Genomic DNA, 20,218 nt, shown 5'->3' with positions numbered 1-20,218 from the left:
TGAGGAATGCAGAGTCTCAGGCCCCACCCACACAGATGGAATCAGAACCTGCAGTTTTAAATTCTCTTTAAGTTTTTACCTTGAAATGATTTTAAACTCACATAGAAGTTGCAAACAAAGGATGCGGTTTCTGCATATTTCTGTCTGCCAGCTTCCTTCACATCAGCATCCTTGTTAACCACACACAACTGCTAAGCCAGCCAAGCGCCCGGTGTTACTGACTGGCCAGGCCCCCGCCCCCAGTCTGGTGGGCCTCCCATTTCTTTGTCTTCATGACACAGAAGGCCTTGAGGCATGCTGGCCAGGTGATTTGCAGACTGACCTTCCACTCAGATTGGTGTGACATTTGCACATGATGACATTGAGGACGGAGCTGTTGGCAAAGAACCCACAGATGTGGCATTGTGTCTTCAGTGTGTCACACCAGGTGTGCAGTGTCACTGTCACCTGGGACAAGTGGTGCCAGCCAGGCTTCTCCCTTGTAAAGTTACATTTTCTCCTGCATTGAGTATCTGCATTGAGTATATGTTCGAAGACTGCAAACCTCGTCATGCTTTGCCCTTGACATTCTTGTCCATTGATGAAATCTTCCTGGTGGCAGTATTCATGGAGATGCCTATTTGCAGTTCTGAGTTCCTTCTCTCCGCTTATTTATTCCGTTATTTATATCAACATGGACCTGTAGGTGTTTACTTTATTCTCTGTGTACGTCAGAAGCTGCATCTGTGCGCCTCTGTGGGCACCAGGACCACAGGTTCACAGTGCCAGTGAGGCTCGGTCTGGCCCTCCCCCTCCTCATTTCTAACGTATTTGACTGTGAAACCCGGCCATCACGTGCTCACTTCTTGGCTTGTTTGTCTTGTGCACAGTGGTCTCAGGATTGCTCACTGTACCCCTGTGAGAGCCCCTCACTGCCCAGAGGACAGTGTTTGTGGGCAGTCCTCCCAGTTTGTGGTCAGGTGCCCTGCTCGTCGGCATCCCTGCCCTCTCCAGAGTGTGCTAGTCTTGTGTTAGGCTCATTGGTGTGTATGTCACCAGTGCTCCCCGTCCTGGCTGGCTGGCGTGTGAAACATGGCCAGGCCTCTAGAGTCATGTCCCTGCTCCTCGGCCTCAGCCCACCCCTCAGTGGCAACAGGCCCCACAGCACCGGGTGGGTCCTCCCATGTCTCTCCACCGAGCACATTGTCTTTGGACAGGGTCCTCGGCTGCTTGCGCACCCCGGGTTTATGAAGCGCTGATATGGGCCCTTCCGGGGGAGAGATGACCCCGGGAGGGCAGCCCGAGTGGCCGAGCATCCAGACGCCACCCAGGGACTCTGCACCCCAAAGTGGGCTCCACACTATAGCCTCCTGCCCGCCTGTGTGGGGCCGGTTACCAAGTCCCCAGACCTCCCTCTCAGTGCTGTTCACTCAGGAAGGGCCGGCGTGTCTGCCTCTCGGTGGAGCGAGGGATAGGTGGAAATGCTGTAGCAGGAAGAACTGAGGATGGGCAGCTGAAGACCTGCCTGGACCCAGGTGTATCCAGGACAGTACCTGAGGGCACTGCCTCTGTGGGGTATGGTTTTAATGCAGTTAAGGTGATTTCAGGACTACCCTTTCTTGGGAGAAAATACTTCCCAGGTAGCAAAACCAGGCATGCCACCCCTGCAGGGCACCAGGGGGCCCTTTCCATAGTCAGTGGGGAATGGGGACATTGGTGGGGGTCGGCCGCCTCAGGCCAGAACCCCTTGCTTGCTTGTTTCTCCTTTTACATTAAATTGATCCTAAGTGATCAGCAGATACCCACAAATGTCCCTTCTGTTGGCTTTCAATCCTCCCGGAGAGGTGCCGGCTGGAACGAGAGGCAGGCCCCTGTGGTCAGGTCACCCGCCTTCTCGTGGGACGTGCAGCCCCTTCACAGAGAGTCTGAGGAAGACAACGGTAGCAAAGCACAGAGGGGACTGTCCGGGCTCAGGGCACTGTGGGGCGGGCACCCTTCTGCGGGCACCCAGGGTGCCACGCACAGGAGTTCCTGCCCGATATTAAGGCCTGCAGCTGTCCAGAAGGGGCGTTCTCAAGGCCTCTGGCCTCAAACGGGGGCAGCAGGGATGTGTTGGGGCCCCACCCTGGGTCTCACCCACCAGCTTACTCATCTCAAGACGTATCCACCCTCCGATGCTCTGCCCTGCAGGTGCATGTTCCCAGTCCCTGAGGAGACCCCCGGGGTGGGCCCCAGAGAGTGCTCCTTGCTCCAGAACGCACTTTCCCATTCATCGAGAGGCTGGGCCCAGGGGTGGGGTGTGGGTGTGAGTGAGTGCATGTCAGGGGTGTGGGTGTGTGTATGTGGGTAGATGTGCACACATGGTTGTGTACATGAGTGTGCCTGTGTGTGTATGTGTGCATGTGCGTAACTGCACGTGTGGGTGTGTGGAGTGCACGTGTGTGTTCGTGTGTGGATATCTGTAGGGGCGTGTGTGTGAGGACAAGTGCATGTGGGGAGGTGGCAGCTGGAGCCTGGGCCACGTGTTTTTAAAGGTGCCTCAGCCACGTCTGTCCAAGCCCTCCTCAGGCCCCGCGCCCTGCCCGACCCCACCCTTCCAGGACTCAGGCCCTCCTGTGTCTGGATGTCCAGCCAGGGGCCACTTTCACAAAATTTGCCCCCGGATGCTCAGGAGCCCCCTTCCAGGGCCGGGGTGCTGATGAAACACACCCTCAGGACTCCAAGGGGTCATTGCCTTTATTGAGGTCCACTGTGTGCCCGTGTCCTGAGTGGGCCCACAGCAGGCAGCCCCCCTGGGAGCCCCGTCTTTGTGCGCCAGGAGCCGCGTTCCTAGAGCCTCGGCCGCTCTGACAACCAGTCTTCCTCAAGCCGCGGGAGCCCGAGGGTCCTGGTGCCCGTGGCTCATAGAAGACACAGGCCGAGGGGGAGCAGGGCGAGGGAGGCCAGCAGGGCCCCCAGCTGGCGGTGGAGGCTGGGGGCCTGTGAGTACCCATACTTGGTCCTGCAGGAAGGCTCCAGCTTGTCCAGTGGGATGGGCTCTTCCTCCGGAGTCTGCGTATGGTTGCTCGCCTGGAGACAGACACAGGTTGGGTGCCTGCCTGCCAGGCAGGGTGGGGTGGGTGAGTGTGGGGCCTCCTCACCTCCTCCACTGCCTCGAAGACCCTCAGCAGGTTGTCAGCCAGGGCGCCCCTGATCTCTGCCTCCGTCCACTGTCTCCTGAGCAGCTCGGCGACCAGGTCTGGGTACTTGGACACGTCCTCCAACCCCGAGGGAACCCTGAGACGAGGGTGGAGAGAATCAGGTTCTGCATCCCAGGGACCGAGGGGCCTGTTCACCTCCCCACAAGCCACTGACCTGCCCACACCCCCATCCAAAGACACTGAAGTCCAGGGAGTGGCCCTCAGAGTGGGATGTGCTGACCCATCATCAGGACACACCTCCCTCCTCCAGCCCCTCACAATGTGTTCACGGGGGTCACGACCCTCCCAGTTCATCCACAAGACACAGGTCTCACCCCTTACCTTGAAACACCATCATAGTCCCCACCAAAGCCCACGGCCTCAGCTCCCGCCACATTCTTGATGTAGTCCAGGTGGTCTGCAGGGGGGGCAGCAGGTGTGGGTCCTGAGAGGCCCTCCACCGCCTGGCCTCTACAGCTGCTCACATCCACCTACCTGCTACTTGGGACAGGTTGGCCTCCCTTTGGCAGGCAACGTAGTCATTGTAGAAGTTGACCATCACCAGGCTGCCTGTCTGCTTCTGTAAGGGGGAGAGAGTGGAGCTGTGGGTGCAAGGAGGACAGCAAGGCTCCCTGAGGACCACCCACCAGGGGGACAGCAAGGTGCCCTGAAGACCACCCTGGGAGCAGACCCCCACAGCCCCTCACCACCAACTGAAGCACGTCGTCGGGCACGTTGCGCCTGTGCGCACACAGACTGTAGGCTGAGGAGTGGCTGAAGATGACGGGGGCCTTGGAGAGCTCTAGAGCGGCCTTCATGGTGGCCACAGACACGTGGGCCAAGTCGATCATGACGCCTAGCCGGTTCATCTCCTTCAGCACAGTCTGAGGGGAGACGGCTCAGGGCACCAGGACAGCCCGACCCCAGAGCCAGGCAGGCTGCAGTGTGCACGGCCTTCTGGGGTTCCCTGCAGCCCCCTGAGAGGTCCAGGCGCGGGGTTGGGGGGCATTTGGGCAAGGGCATCAATGACCCTTCAATGGCCGGAAGTCTGGGGCTACTCTAGTGACCAGTGTGTCCCTGGGGATGACCCCTGCCAGATCCAGTTTACAGGTGAGGAAACAGGTTCTGAGAGGAGAGATACTGTGTCCTGGGTGACTTCTCTGAGGGCGACTGCAGTCCTCGCCCACCCTACTCACCTGCCCAAAGAGCGACAGGCCTTGGCTCTGGGCCTTGTCTTCCCCCGTGTCCACCAGCCAGTTGTCGGCCCTGCGAGAGCAGAGAGCAGGTACCAAGGGGCAGCGCGTTTGTCCTGTCCCCCCCACATCCAGGACCCTCAGGAGCAGAGGAGGGCACGGGAGCAGGGCCGAGCTGGCCTCTGAACCCCCGTGAATGTCCCACACAGCCCAGGGGCTTCTGGGGTCACTTACCAGGGTGTGTTGCAGCTGTGAGTGAGGGTGAGGTACCGCATGCCCAGGTGGTAGAGTGCCCGCAGGACAGCGAGGCTGCTGTCGATGGAGTGGCCGCCCTCCACGCCCACCAGGCTGGCCACCCTTCCTTCCTGGAAGGCCCGGCGGATGCCTGTGAGGAGAGCCGGCCGGGCAGTGGACGCCTGGGCAGTGGGCGAGTAGGTGTCCAAGGGGAGCTTCAACATGAGAAATGCCCCCGCTGCACCAGCACACTCTGCTCCGGACAAGAACTGGGGTGGTGTGGGGCCTGGGGGGTGGCTGGGACCCACCTGTGCTGTTGGTGACACACACAAAGGTCTCGGGGTACATCTGACACATGCGGTGGACGACATCTATCTGCTCCAGTGTCCTCCGCACAGCATCCTTGTTCTGGGTGTCGCAGGGTACGTATGCGGACCAGAACTGAGGGGCCAAGAGAAGGGTTGGAGCTGACAGCGCCCGGCCCCAGCCCCACCCGCCAATGGGCATCTGGCTTTCCTCCCACCTTGGAAGTCCTCCCTATGGCCTGGATGGCTGAGTCCCCTCCAAGGGCCTGTGGCCACCAGGGAGCCGCTGCACCTTAGCCAGGGCCCAAGGTGGGGGGGATGGACAGGGCCGGGCTGAGCTGTACCTGGCCCCCCACAAAACCAGCCTTCAGCTTGGGGATGTTGGTGTGCGTGGAGGCCAGTGTGGTCAGGTTGGCCCGCTCATCCCGAAGCTGGTTGTTGAACATCTTCAGCAGCTGCCAGGGCAGGTCGTTGTGCCTGGAGGGGCCAAGTGGAGGGGTCAGAGGCAGGTCAGGACAGCCACCTGGACCTGGGGCCTTCCAGCTCCCTCCCCCGCAGGCTGTCCCCTCTCCACTCCCTGCTTCTCAAGCTCAGGACTAAAGCCAGCTGCAGGGGTGAGGTGCCTGAACGCAACTGACCACAGGTGCGCTTCTCTACCGTGCCCCCCAGGCCAGGGAACCGCGAGCTGAGGGAGCCCCCCATGGCTAGGTCCTCCCTCCAAGGGCCTTTCACTCTGCAAGATGGCAGGGCACATGCTTGCTCTGCTTCAAAATCGGGCAGGAGCTTAAACAACCTCCACGAACGAGGTTGGCTGACCCTGGGGGAGCGAGGCAGAGGGCCTGGGGCCTGAAGGTCTCCACAGGCTAAAGATGAAACCCTCCACTCACAGGAAGGGGCCAGGGAAGCATGGGGAGGGTTCTGCTCTTGGGGCCTGGCACCCCCACCCCACCTTTCTGGGGCAGTGACTTCAGGTGCAAGATTTGGGAGCCCACAGGCCCCCGGCTGCCTCCATCGCTCTGGACAGCCCTGCGCCATGTCCAAGAAGCTCTGAGCAGCCCTGTGCTTACAAAGGTCTGAGGGTCTCTCAAGTTTCCTGAGGAGCCAGTTCCTGTGAGTGTTTTGGAGGAAGGGGAAGGGGGAAGAAAAGAGAGGGAGAAAGGGGGGGAGGGGGGAGGGCAGAGGGGCAAGGAAAGGGACGCAGGAGGGGAAGGGGAGAGGGGTCAGTGGCTGGTGGGTCTGATTCCTCCCTGGATCCAGGAATGGGCAGAGGGAGACCAGGGGAAGCCCCAAAGGGCGAGACTGCTGGAGAGCCAGGCCGCCTGGGTCCTGGATGCTGGAAGCAGCATCAGCCCCTGGGAGCTAGTTAGAAACGTAGAGGCTCACCAGTGGCTCACCCAGACCCAGCAGTGGGATCTGCTCTTTCACCAGCAACCCACATGGGTGGGACATCTAGGGAGGCGCCTTGGCTGGCCCGCAATCTAGTGACAAGACGGCTGTGAGGACTGCCTGGGGGGTGTTTCATCCTGGTGTCTCGCTCTGGGGATGCCTGGGGCCTTCTGGTGCCACCATGGGCCCCTCCCACCCCACCCCCTTCTCTCGGAGCCCCATCTCATGGGGACAGCACTTTGCAGAGGAGGAACACCACAGTTGGGGTGCAATGGCGGTGAATGGGTGGCCAGGATGGGGCTGCACTCCCGCATTCGAGACCCCTCTCTCCCAGGATGGCACCCCCTCCTCACCCAAATCCAGTTCCCATGTCCAATCCTGGCTCCCACCCCTCTTGCTGTGTCTTCGTCTGTAACATGGGGATGTCTTGAAACCTTCCTAAGGGTGAATTGTGAGGGTAAATGAGTAGCTATTAATACTAATATTACATTGGGATCATGCTGGCCTCCTGCAGGCCCAGGTCAGCTAGCCCCTGGGCTGGGCTTTTCCAAAGCAAGCTGGCCGGGCCCCCTCCCTTGGGCCCCGCCCCTTGACCAGCTCCAGACCCTGCTCTCTGTGGGGCTCGAGCCACAGGTGCTGCTTCCAGGAATCTGTGATTTGATTGGGTGACAGGGCTGCGCGAGTGGTCAGGAGGCCTTTGCTGGCTGAGCAGTGGACGGTGGGTGAGCTCCAGCCAGGCGGGATTACCGCCTCAAGCCCCAGCCCTGGGCACCGTCCCCGGGGCAGGGCTGGGCAGGGCCCCTGGATGGGACTAGGCACCCCAGCCTCTGGGCAATCTGGCCCCGCCCTCCAGCTGCCACCCAGGACCCACCAGGACGGCAGGGCACACTTTACTCTCGCCTCCTCCCCTCGGCCACTCCACCCTCGGTTGGAACCCAAAGTGGGGACAGAATTTCCTCCGCCCTGTGATGAGCCCTGCATTCTGGAGCCTGCCAGAGCTTCCTTCCTTATCTGGGTGGCCTGGGCAGTGCCCTTGGCCATGACATGAGGACCCCACTGCACTATAGAACGCCGCGCTGCAGCCGGCACACACACAGGCCGGCAGCTGTGAGAGAGCCCGCTGCTCGCCCATTCTTCTCCTTTTCCTTGGTAACACAACCTCCCATTTTTAGCAAGGCACATGGCCACTTGAAACAAAGATACTTCCCTGCGCCCTTACAGCTGGGTGTGGTCATGTGACTAAGTTCTGCCCTGTGACAACTCCCAAAAGCTGTCCTTGATAGAGAGTGGTTGCTTCCCCTTTGCCCTTTCTAGGTCCCTTCCTTGTTCCTGCTGGCTGGCATGCAGATGTGATGGCCAGAGCTGCTGCAGCCACTCTAAATCATGAGATGACCATGGGAATGGTGGCCACAAGGAGTCCTTGGAACTGTGGAATGCCATGCTAGAGCTCCCTCTGGACATCTCTGTGTTGAAGCTGCTTACTTGGGGCTCTGACCTACAAGAGTAGCTAAGACTAGCTGGTCCACAGTTATTAATTTTGATTCCATCAGCCTAGTCTTAGCTTTCTAGCTCTTTGGACAATCCCAGCTCCCTGAGCATTCCTGGCTATCTGGGCTCTTTGTGCCATCTTACCCCTCATGTGGGCTTCTGGGCAGCTCCCCACACCTGGCCTCAGCCGCCCTCTCTCGGTGCCCAGCCGCCCCAAGTCCCCCAGAATGAAGGAATAGCTCGCCTGGCTGATACTGTTGGCATCTTCTGCTGCCCTTGCTGCCCCCTGCCAGACAGCGGGGGCTCCAGGCGGGGAGCCCAGGCAGGGCCTCTGCAGCCTCCTCCCCATACCTGGCTCCCCAGCGAGCCTGTGGAGGAGACCCAGCCTGCAGGGATGTCGGAGGCAGGCACCTGGCAAGAGGCAGAGAGGAGAGCAGAGGGCCGCAGGGTCCAGGCAGGATGGAGGGGAGGATCCGAGGGCAGGAGGGGAGGGAGGGGCGCACACAACCCCTGGGGGCCCCTATTCCTTCTTGGGGGCTGCCACAGCTCACTGAAGTCCTACATAGAGGGACACCCCATTTTCTCTGCTTTCCTTGCAGAGCTTTTTTGTCCAAAAAAAGCCCCGAGGCATCTGCCAAATAGTAATGACGGCAGCATTTATGGAGCACCTACGTGTGCCAGACACACGCGGATGTTCAGCATTTATGGAGCACCTACATGTGCCAGACACACACGGATGTTCTCCTTAGCACTCTCAGCTCCCAAGAGCATGCGAGAGTCCCTCCTCTCAGTGATGGCAGGAAGGGAAGCAGGAGGCCAAGGCTGGCAGGTGTGCTGGTGGGTCAGGACAGGCCTGGCTGCTGCGGTGGCCCTGGGCAAAGCCCTGGAGGAGCTGAGACCAGGAGTGTGGACCTGGGGGCAGATGGGCAGGGATAGCGCAGTGTGTGGCCTGCCTGGAGCATGGATGAGTGTGGGGGTGACTGGAGGGGCAGTGAAGGGCCCTGTGGGCCGCTGGGAGGACTTAAGTTGTTACTCTGAGCTCAGTGGGAGCCACAGGAGGTGGGAGGTGAGCTGGAAGGACAGGAGCTGGGACTTATGTCTCCAAGACTCCCTCTGGCTGCAGCATTGAGACCCAACCTTGGCCGGTGGAAGAAGGGGGACAGTCAGAGGCTCATGTTTGACCCAGAGCAGAGGTGGAGATGTGAGGGGAGAGGAGGGTCCATGCAGATGTACTGGGATGCAGATGCAAGAGGCGCTGCCAGATTGGCTGTGACATCAGAGAAAGAACAACAAGGTGTTGCAAGTCTTGGCTGGAAGGGGGCCTTCGAGAGAAGCATCAGGAGCTTGGTTTGGGCCATTGAAGCATGACTCCAAGCATCGTAGGCAAGGCAGAGAGGCGACCCCAGGGACCCCGTGCCAGATGGGGTCACCCATGGGTGGACGCTGGAGAGGGAGGGGTGTGAGGAAAGGGTCTCAGGGAGGAGGGTCAAGAGGGCCAAGAAGGGCCCCCAGGAGCCCGTGAGGGATGCCACCCTCACCTGCAGTCTCTGGTGAGGAAGCTGAGGCCCCAAGAGGAAACGCAGCTCCCTCAGGCCAGATGGCTAGTGCGAGGCATGACCCCGGGCTGGACCACCAACCGTGCCTGGCCCCAGCACCCACTCTGAGCAGACACCTGGCCCCCAAGGCACAGGTGGGACCAGGTTGTGGGGCGCCCCCAGAGCATCTGAGGGCCAGGGGCTTCGCCACTTGCCTCTTTCCTACTCCCTACAGGCTCTCATCTGCTGGAGCCTGGGGGCCCTCGGAGACTTCATGGAGCAGCTGAGGCCAGCAGAGAGCCAAGGCCACACTATAGCTAGAGAAACAGTCCCGGTGGGGAGAGGGCAGCGCCCACCTCAAGTCCAGGGCACGTAATCCTCAATCCTAGCTCCCCCAATCCCGGACCCCCAGCCCTGGACCCCCAGCCCTGTCACACAAGTGACCACTTACCCGTCAATGACAGGTGTGCCCTGCATGATTCTTTCTGCCTGGTCCCAGAACTGGTCTGCAGTACAGATGGCCACCAAGGGCCAGAGCCACCAGCTGGTCCACATGACACAGTCCCCAGGCACCTGCTTCCGCTGCTGCCCTGGCTCGTCTGGCCTGGCCTGGCCGGCCTTTGCTCCACAAGGATGAGCCGATGCTGTAAGGAGCCGCTCTCTGTGCCAGAAGAGAGAGCAGAAGCCTTGGTCCAGGTGATTGCTGCCAGGAGTTCTCCTGTTTAATCAGTAATCAATCAGTAATCAGCACATTCCCTGAGAGGGTGGGTGGATGGAATGTCCTCGACCCTGTGGGCTGGGCATTGCTGTCTGAAGCAGGCAAGAGGCTGCCAACCCCAGGGGAGGGGCTGGAGCCCAGAAGAAAAGACAGTGGGCTCAGAGGGGGCTTGCTTGGGGTACGCGGTCAACAGTCTTAGCTGTATTGTTACCACTGCTGCCCTCAGCACCCAGGGCCTGAGATCTGCAAACAAGAATTAAAACAGTCAAGTGCTGAGTTCTGGTCCTGCGCTCCTCTGTTTGCTTGTAAAAATAGTTTTACATTACTTACCGAGGAAGATGCTGCGCAGACCACACCCCACCCCAATGCTGGGGGTCTGCACCTGGTTCCTGGAGCCCTGCCGGGCCCCACCATACCCAACCCAGTGGTGGGGCATCTGTACCCCAGTTCCCAGCCTGTGGCCCTCTGGCATCACAGGGACCCACACTCCGCCTGCAGGCTTCTGACCAAGCAGGTTGGACTCTGGGGTTTGGGGTCAGAAACCTGGAGCACCAGTGATTCCTCAGAACTGGGGTCCTTTCGCAGGCTTGCCACACACTCAGGTCTCCCTGGGGACTTCTAAGAACCTGATGTTGGGCAGCACTGGGACCAATGAATCCTGGTCCCAGGGCTGGGCCAGTGTCCAGGGTTCTGATGAGCAGCCGGGCTGAGAACCAGGCTGGCTGGGAGGGAGCCAGGTCAGGAAAGCTGGTAAGAGGTGCGGGCGAGACGAGGAGACCCTTCCTCCCACCTGAGAAGGAGGTCTCATCCCTCCTTCAGCCATCAGCTGCGTGTCCCAGGCAGGTGCCTGGGCCTCAGTTTCCCTCCTGTTGAAATAGCAGCTTGCAGGGCTGATTGGAGAATGGGACCAAAGGCACAGACATCGTTTGCTCTAGTCCTTTCAGCCTCTCGTCCCTCCAGCCTCCACTCGCACCCTTGCGAGGAGGAGCAGAGTGTCCTCGGTGCTTCTCCTCCATCTCTGCCCCAGGATGCCTAGGGCCTGGGCCACTGGCCCCAGATCCGTCAAGGACTTTGCTCCCAGGCCCCTGTCCCTTGGTCAGGACCCCCCCGCTGCTGGCCCAGGTGTCCTCTGTGCCAGGCCCCAGGCTTGGACCCTCACCACAACCCTGTGCAGAAAAGAGCCCCCCTTGATGGATGAGGAATCTGGGTCCAGACTGGGCTCTGACCAGACCACCTGGGGGCTGTGACCTGTTAGATGCTGGGCCACCCCAAGGTCAGAGTGCCAGCATGTCACTGGTCCTCCAATGCTCCGTGTGCACTCACCTTCGACCCCCCTGACCTGTCACTTGGTGACCTGGACACTGCTTCGTGGGTGAGGCTCAGGTCTGCTCACGGGGGACCATGCCCTCCACAGTGAGCTCCCTTGGCTCCTCCAGGACTCCTCTCCAGGGTCTTCCGCCTGACACGGCTGTCACCACACCGTGCTCCTGTTATCAGCCTCTGCCTGCTCCACAGTTTTCTCTTTATTTTCAACTTTTTTTTCTTATCCTTTTTGTTTCAGAGTTGGTTTTTTTTTTTAAGATCATATAATTGTACTTTATTTCTTAACCTCATCTGAGCATCTTTGTCTTTCAAATTGATCATTTAAGCCAGTATTATGACAATGACGGTGCTGGCCTCCCTCTCCTGCGTGTCATAAAGCCCCTCTTTCCTGTAGCTGTCGGCCCTGTCTCCCGCTTCCTTGCTTTTGCTGCATTCTTTATGTGGTTCCTATCAGTTGCGGTCTCACACAATTAGAAAGTTCTTCTACGTGTCACGACTTTGCTAGCATTTTCCCTCATATTTTTAACATCATATTTGGATCTATATTTCTCTGTCAACACATAGAATGTGTAACACGTGGTCACAGCCCATGGTCTTGGCAGCATTCATTTAAATGTAGCCACATGTTTTCCTGGATTCGCTGTTTCTTATGCACTTCCTTTTCTCCTCTCTTGAGACATTTACTGTGATTTTTTTTCTCACTCGTCTGCAGCCGTTCTTGGGCCATTTCCCAGGAATGGTGGCACCCGTCACAGCCGGGCTGGCTCCTTCCTCTGCGACTGGGTGGTCTCCCCACGTCCGCAAGGCTCTTCTTCACCCTCATCCCCCCCCCAAGAGGGGTCGGGGGTGTCTTTCAAACCTGCCTCACACTGGATTTTGGCTTTATTTCCATTTTCAAATTCAGAATTCACTGGCTTTAATTGTCTGAAAACACTTTATCAGTCTAGAAGTCCAGTAGAAAAGAAAGCCTTCGGGACCCAGCCTGGTTCCACAGCGGGAGGTACGCCAGCTTCCAGCTTTCTGGTCATCTCCGCGTCACTGAACCACGGCCCCGCGCCTCTTCCTTCATCGTCAGCTTCGCCTGGTCCCGACCGACCTCCTCTTCTGCTGACCAGGATCCGGATTTCGCGGGTCAACTGCCCAGCCCCCTGGTAAACCCACAAATCTCCCTCCCCTGCAACTTCGGGCAGCACAGAGCCGGCGAGGGCGAGGAGAGTGAGGCACTGCCGCGGGTGCAAACTGCAGAGTAGCGAGTCACTGAAAACCTCAGTCACTGAGATAAATAGTATTTTAATGCAATATTTTAGAAAATCAAAAATTCCAGCAAAAAAAATCCATGATGAACAAAATAAAGACAGGGCCAGTATTCTGACTTTTCCTTTCTCACCCCAGCTCCTACACGATTCCACCCGGAGCTGGTCTCACGGGAAACACTCCCCTCTGTTCTGTGACTTCAGCCACAGACAAATCTTGTCAGCGGATGGCAGAGGACGGCCCGTCTGGGAGCTCAGCTGTGGGCATGACCGCACTTCCTCAGATACTCCTGGGAGGAGAGGATGCAAGGCCCCAGGGCCACCCCATGTGTCAGGGCCTGCACACCCTTCTTCAAACATGAGGTGACAGCAGAGGATGACACCGAGCATGAGCTCACGCTGAGGGTGAGCGTGAGCCCTCTGAGCAGGGACCCAGGTCCGTGCCGGGTCCTGTGTGGATTCCATTTTGCATTGTTTCTTGATCTGACTCGTGACCTGTGGGTGGCAGGGCAGCATCGCTGAGTGGGCTGTGGGGTCAGACTGCGTGTGTGAGCTGGTCAGATTTCTCAGCCTCGGTGTCTTCACCTGTGACGTAGAAGTTATCTGAGACCTCCCTCACAACAGTCCCTCATAACTGATCAGCAGTTTTGCTGGACATTCGCTTCGGGTTGGAAACCGTTTTCCCTCAGAACCAGAGGGCTCTGCGGTCTGTCCACGCCGCTGGTGGAAGTCCAGAGTCGATGTGAGTCCCGGTTCTGGCAGGTGATGCGCTCTCCGTCCCGTCTCTCCGGCACCGCTCGAAGGCAGAGCTTGGACCTCCTGGGTTGGTCCTTTCTGTCTCCTGTTTTGGTTTTCTTCTATTTTTAGTCTATGGCCTAGATCTTTCCTCAGTAATGTCTTCCAGCACTTTGATTTGACGTTTTCTTTCAGGAATCATGTATTTAACCTCCCAAGAGTGGTGTCTTGTGTCTTGTTGCTGAAGTTCTCCCTCGCACCCTGCTCTTGTTATGGAAGCGACGCTCTGACCCCAGAAGACCATGCGCTTCCTCGGGATGCATTGTTCCCACTGTTTCTCTGGACCTTGGTTGCATTGTAGCTGGCAATTTTTGTCGCTTCCTATTTAGTGTTTAGGAACGCAGAAATAGCCAAGCTGGCTCTGCCGTGTGGATGCGGCAGCCGCCCGGCCTCAGGCTTTGTGTAGAAAGGAGCAGGGGGGGCTGGCATCACGACGTGGCCCCTTCATGGCAGAAGGCGACATGAGCACTTTTGACAGCAACCCTGATTCTCAAACAATATATTTTTGGGAAGGACCTCCTGGGGTTTGTCACCCAGGAAACGTTTGGCCGTGGGCTGGTGAGGCCTGGCACCCGTGTGAGCGGCGTGGGGGCTCAGCCCCTCCACAGTGCAACTGTCGCCACAGCCCCCTCTGTACCCTTCCTGACAGGACTTCTTACTCTGCTTCCATCCAATCCATCGTTCCCAGAAATCTGTCAGAGTCTTTGCCGCCGATGGACACCTTCCATCCTCTGACGTGTGGTTCTGACCCGACTGGCCAGGAGCGGGCAGCGCTTGTGGTCCGGTGTCTGAGCAGAGGACGCGGCAGACGGTCAGCCGGCAAGAGTCCCCGGGTTGGGTCTGGTTGGATCCCCTTTCCTCCCCTGTGCCGGTCGCCGGCATGGCAGCCATGCTCCACCATATCGTGTCGTGTGGTGAGGCCAGGGCCCGGGCGGGCAGCGGCATCCCAGGGTGCAGCCAGCCCGGCCAAGGCCGCCTGTTTCTAGAGTCGTTGTTAGGAGAGCAGCCAGGAGCTGGAGCTTGTGCTTGTTAAGAGCACAAGCTTTGGGGTCGGACAGCCCTGGGCTCAAACTCCCGGCCGTGGCAGATGGCACCTCCCGAGATGGCTGCGCCTTCTCCCACCCGACATGCTCCTTGCGCTGCAGCGTCGACCCCTCCTCGGAGGCGGGCAGCTGCCTGGCCCAGGGAGGCGCGGGTGTGACTGTGGGTGCCACCGGCCTCTGTCCCCTGGACACTCCCCTGGGACCTGGCGGGGCTGTTCTTCAACAGCCCCAGCTCGGCCCCAACTGACAGCCAGACAGGAACCTTCGGATGACCCCAGCCCCAGCTGAGGCCCCAGACACCAAGGGCCAGAGATCAGCTGGCCCCACGGGGCCCTGAGGAAGGCCCAGCTCACAGGAAGCGTGAGCACTAATGCACACTAAACTGCTACGTTTGGGGACTGTTTGTTACGCAGCAATAGAGGCCTGATACACTGGCTGCTTTCCCACAACTAGTGACTCTGATGTTCCTGTCTGTAAAACGGGGACAAATGATCCTAACCTCACAGGGCTGTTGTGAGCCAGCACTCCTCACGCATCAGCCTCGGGTGCTCCCTCCATGAGTGTCACCTTCTTCGTGCCCCACGGTTGTTTCTTTTGAATAAAGAACAGCCTCTTGTGCCCACCCCACATCTTCTCAGTCTCACGTGGATGACGTAGAGTGACAGCAATGCCTCCTGCATGCTGTGTGGTGGTCCCCAACCAACAGGCCCGAAGCCTAGGGACAAATGCTCTTGCCAGTTTGTCCCCGGGAGGACATCCTGAGACCACCCAATGATGCCTTCATCTCAGACTCTCCTTCCCCCTTGGCCCTGTGGTCACTTCTCAGAGAAGCAGTCTGCGCCCAAACCTTGCCTCAAGCTCTGTGTTCAGGGGAGACACTTAATCACTTTTTATCTGTGTAGAGGGAATGGTATTATTAGTTGGGAAATCAGGATCTCTTGCCATAAACAGAAGGAATACAGTGAAAATAAACAACAAAAAATTAAACAGTGTTCTTATGTCTCAGCCAGAGCCTTGGAGAAGCGAGCTATGAGGAGTTCCAGCGGGTGCTTTCCCTGTCCAGGGAGCAGTCACGGCCAGCTGGCTGGTGGCTCCTCCCACACACACACTGCGAGGACAGAGGGGGCCCAGTGGGCCTGGAGGCAGGGCCCGTCAGGGAAGCCTCGGGAACAAATTATCAGCTGGAGCCACCAAGGATCATTCCACCAAAACTGCGCTGTGATGTGGGGCCCGAGGAGGCCTCCTCTCCCCAAAGCTTCACCTGCCACTCGTGCCCACGTGCGCTGGGCCACCAACCAGCCAAGAAGGACTGGAGCCCATGGCCCCGAGATAGCCCGCAGCAGTACAGACGTCCCAAGATCCATGACCCACCGTCATTCTACAGTACATGAGCAAACACACACAGATGTATGCAAGACAGAAACGTGCACACAGCTCAACCCACGCCGACCCACGCCACATGAGCACGCATAAGCACCCTGCACGTGCAAAAAGAGAAGCAGACCGACACCTGTGTAGGCACAGCTACACACACCCAGACAACTCACATGCAAACACGCCCGTGCCTCCACAAAGACCCCCACAGCAAACGTGTGCAGACCTCATCCACACCCATATCTAGACTTGACCATGTCTGCACAAGTGGACACGTGCAGACACACCTACCCACGACCCACACCCTGCACACACATGCACACAATGTCACAGACCAGACACTCAGACACACCGCGCACCTGATCGTGCAGAAACGTGCTCAGGCTTATAAACACGCAGGCACGGACTTTTCACATGTGCTATGCAAACGCACACTGAGACATCCAGTTGTGTGCACACACGAGACACACACACAAGCACACAGACATGACCACACACGCTGCAAGCCTGTCCCCTCACACACACAGGACACATACATGCACGCTTTGCATGGGGTTGGGAGCCCACAGGCGCCCTGGTCTCTGCGCCCACCCAGCCCCCACGCCCACCTCGGTGCCTGCAGCCCCCTCCGCCCTTGTGACCACCCACAGAGCTGGGCACAGCGGTCCTGAAATGGCCTGGAGGGAGGACGGCGGGGGCGCGGGGTGAGTCCCTGAGAGGACCTGGGGCTCACAGACAGCTCCACAGCCCTCCTCCGCGGCTCCACACCAGGCGACGTCTGCACGGGGTGTGCTCAGGCCCCTCAGCCTTCCTGGCCCAGCCGTGAGGCCACCACCCCGACCCCCACCTGCAAGGCCTGGATCCCCAGTGTGCTCCAGGACAGCACTCTGGCACCCAGTCCACAGGAGTCACCCTCAGGCTGTGGCTTCTCCACACCCCTCCTGGTCCTGGCCCGCCCCCCACTCTCCCTGGGGTGACCTCATGGCTCCTCTGGCTGCCCCCACCGCTCTGAGGCCTGTGACCCACTGAACACACAGCAGCAGGTCCCTTCCCTCAGGGACCCCCTGAGACGCTCGATGAGGTCCTGGCCCCTCAGCCTTGAATGGGGAGGGGGTTCCAGCCTCCTCTCACCACCTCCCTCACCCCGGAAACAACCCTGTAGCCCCTCTGCCTGGCACTGACGTCCTTGCTCCATCTTACCCTCCGTCCATCACCAGAGAACCCCAGGACCCCAGCCTGTCAGGCCCTCCCCCTCCCCCACCCACGACACCCTCAATGTCCATCTCCCCCAGTTCAAACTCTGAGGCCTCACGGAACATACAGCAGGTGCCCATTAATGGATGCGCTGGCGGGTGCTTCCTAACCTAGAGGCTCAGCCCTGAGCCCCTGAGACTCACCATGAGCAGGAAGAGGGGCCCAGTGCTGCCAGGACCGAGCTCTGCCGCCCACCGCCTGTGCTCCTGAGGCCTGGGGGTTTGTTTCTGTTTTTCTCGAGTTCTGTCCCTCCCCTGAGTTCTCCACCCAGCTTCCCTTGCACAAAAAAGCCACCTCTTAAAAAAAATTCCCCCAGGGGCCTTCACAATGGGCCATGGAGAGAAGGGCTTAATGTCCCACACATGTCAGCTGGTTCTAGTTTCTGCAGACACGTCGGAGGCCTCAGCCGTCGCACACACTCAGCTGGCCCCAGCGCTGGGGCTCTCTCCGGCCCACAGGCTGGGCCTCGGGCCCAGGGCTGGCAAGACGGGACTGTGTTGGGTGAAAAGGAATTGGGGTCCCTCAGACAATAACGTGGGGGCTGTCTGAGGCAGGCTGTCGGCCTCAGGTGGGAGGGCTGGGTTAGGAGGTAGGGAGGAGGGAGTCAGCTACAGGGGTTCATGGAGGTGGTCTGGGACTCTCCCGCTGAGCCCACAGTGTCCCAAGGCAGCAGCCAGCCTGTCACCTGAGGATTCCCTGACTCCTGCCCACCACCCTCATTCCCTGGGGTCGAGAGTGACCTTCTGTGGCCCAGGGTTGAAACTCGATATCTCTTCAACCTAGGAGCGGGGTTGACTATAGCCTGGCCCAGGGGCTGGGAGGCCCCGGTTCCCACATATGTAATGGGGGGTTGATCTCCCCACATTCTCAGCTACTAAAGGATCAAAGGCATTCAGGGATCGGAATGTCCTCTGGCAGAGCCATGGGATTTTTGAAATCAGGGGAAGGTCTGGTAGGGACCCAGCCCAGCTCGGGGCTGGTTCCATCATGCGGTTTCAGATCTGGGGCGGGGGGCATACCCTGATGGGTTCTGGTGGGCAGCAGGCTGTCCTGTCCCCACACAGGGAGGGGCCCACAGCAGCAGGGTGGAGGCACAGTCGGGGGCGCACGGCCCCCAGCCTTCCCTCTGCCCTGGCTCTGGGGCCCATGCTGCCTCCTGGGCTGCAGCCGCAGTGTCTAAATGCGGGATGGCCGCCGGTCGGGGCTCTGCCATGAGAGGTTCAGGTACCAGACATGGGAAGAAGGGAAACAGTGATGGGCCCCGGGGGTAGGGCGGGGGTCCCCTCACCTCAGAGTCTAGGAGGATCCAATGAAGGGGGGACAGGCAGTGAGGGCACAGGAGAGGGCTGAGTCAGGGTCTTGCTCTAGCGGAGGGCGGACGAAGGGCTGGGCCTCCTTCTCTGGGCATCCCAGACCAGGCCTGGCCTGGAGGCCAGCCCCCCACTTCCACATTCGGTGGGGTGCCGCTCGGGGGGCACAAAGACTGGAGACCAGAACTTCCCTGCTGGGCGGGCCCCAGGCTTGACATCATCCAGGACGGCTCTCCTGGCCAGACCCTCCTTTAGGGACGGGCAGGGGGCCTGGATCTGTCGTGGGCACTGACTTGCAGGAGAAGGACAGGTGTCGGCAAGAGAGATTGCTACTTTCAATATTATTATTGATAAATAAATGGCAACCAATAGGATCTATTGGAGACTATGAGGAAGCCATTTGGTGTAAAACTAATTCAGCCTGACCTTGTTTTTCCAAAAGGGCCTGACATGGCCGTTGAACATGCATTGCATATCTGCATTAAGCGTTTACTATGTCCCAAAGACAAGAATGATGCCCTTTGAGAAAGATGTCTGTCAGCATTTCCTTAAGCATAAGCATCTCTCCCCAGGCTAGGGATTGACTGCTGACCTGCTGTGACCACCCAGCTCGACACCACAGACCTGCTGTGTCCGTCAATTGCTGTGTGAATCGCTGTGCTGGCTAGGCAATCTCATGACTGTTGTGAAAGGGACATTCCGATCATGCGTGATACGTGCTCTTTGATGTATATGACCAATCCTTCCACCTCCACTTCTTTGGAGCGCTCCATTCCTGTGCGGAAGGACTCCCCTCGGGCCACAGCGTCCTCAGATCTGGCTCATAGTAAACTCACCCCAATTTTGATTTATAGATTGGTTATGGATGACTTGTGTCCACATTACTTTTTACACTATTTGAAATTTTTAGCATGTGCATTAAAATGGAAAAATCAAACTAATTAAAACAGAAAAAGAGGCTCTGGAGTGCTCAGGCAGCCTCCCCAGCCTCCACACAGAGTCCCCACTGACTCGGGGCACCCTCGGGGCCCCAGCCCTGCCCTGAGCCCCCCTTTGTGGGGTTCTGCAGGCTTCAGGCACCCGCTCCTCAGCCTCACCTCGAGGCTGACATCCTGATGGGAGAAGGGACAGGGTGTGGACGGTGAGCATGGGGAGGCCCTGCTGTGCCGTCTGTGGCCCCGAGGGAGATGTTTGTCTTTCTGAAAGTCCCCAGAGAGAAAACACCCCTAGTTAGGTCAATTGAGGGGAGCCATTTATTGGGGTGAGCCTGGTGGAGAGTACCCTCACAGTGGATGGCACCCACAGCCCCTCCGGGTGTCAGGTCCCCTCGGCGAGGTATCCAGAGGAAGCTCAGTGTCCAAACACTCACACCTCCAGGCAGCCGGCTTCTCCACTCCTTCTGGGGCTGAGGGGCCCCGGGTCCCTCAAACATTGTCACACGCGTGTTCTGGCTCCTAGAGCCAGTGCCTGGGCCCAGAGGGAGAAGGATGTAGGAAGGGACAGCCGCCAGGAGACGTCACCACCTGCCCCCTCGAGAAAGGCCACCTGGCTGAGAGGAGATGCCGGGGCCTGCACAGAGGGGTCAGGGCTGGCTCCCTGGAGAGCCTCAGAGGGCCCACGCTTGGGCTACCACTCTGCTGTCTGGAAGTTCTGAGTCTTATCTTCAGGGTGTTCTGACGGACCATGGGCCATGCGAGAAAAACATCCCATGTCGCCATGTCATCGCAGCTTCCTCCTCCCCAGGACTCAGCACTTTCCTGCAGGCAGGATTTCTCCCTGTGCTGTTTCCTGCCTCCTGGAGGCTCTGTCCTCACTGGGGTTTTATTTGCCAAATTCCCTGCTGCGTCCT

The 20,218-nt window shown here is 58.9% G+C and overlaps 1 protein-coding gene across 3 annotated transcripts in view; it reads right to left on the bottom strand.

The window, feature by feature from the left end:
* Positions 1–2,644: 2,644 nt before the first annotated feature.
* Positions 2,645–20,218, bottom strand: part of DPEP1 (dipeptidase 1) — a 31,820-nt gene continuing 14,246 nt past the window's right edge. Inside the window, exons 1-11 of one of the 3 annotated variants that reach the window (XM_014836563.2) lie at positions 17,203–17,256; positions 9,751–9,960; positions 5,235–5,367; positions 4,894–5,026; positions 4,586–4,736; positions 4,355–4,424; positions 3,866–4,042; positions 3,654–3,738; positions 3,501–3,576; positions 3,120–3,255; positions 2,645–3,048 (exon numbers count right to left, since the gene is read on the bottom strand). In XM_014836563.2, the coding sequence (XP_014692049.2) occupies positions 2,881–3,048; positions 3,120–3,255; positions 3,501–3,576; positions 3,654–3,738; positions 3,866–4,042; positions 4,355–4,424; positions 4,586–4,736; positions 4,894–5,026; positions 5,235–5,367; positions 9,751–9,854 (1,233 nt within the window). In that variant the 5' untranslated portion in view covers positions 9,855–9,960; positions 17,203–17,256 and the 3' untranslated portion in view covers positions 2,645–2,880. Of the gene's footprint in view, positions 3,049–3,119; positions 3,256–3,500; positions 3,577–3,653; positions 3,739–3,865; positions 4,043–4,354; positions 4,425–4,585; positions 4,737–4,893; positions 5,027–5,234; positions 5,368–9,750; positions 10,018–17,202; positions 17,257–20,218 lie in introns of those variants that run through there. The other 2 variants (XM_044761573.2, XM_044761572.2) reach the window with 2 other exon arrangements.

Source organism: Equus asinus, chromosome 28 (genome assembly GCF_041296235.1).
Source record: "Equus asinus isolate D_3611 breed Donkey chromosome 28, EquAss-T2T_v2, whole genome shotgun sequence".
NCBI classification, from domain to species: Eukaryota; Metazoa; Chordata; class Mammalia; order Perissodactyla; family Equidae; genus Equus; species Equus asinus.
Note: the sequence above shows the minus strand (reverse complement) of the source record. Positions and strands in the feature narration are given on the sequence as shown.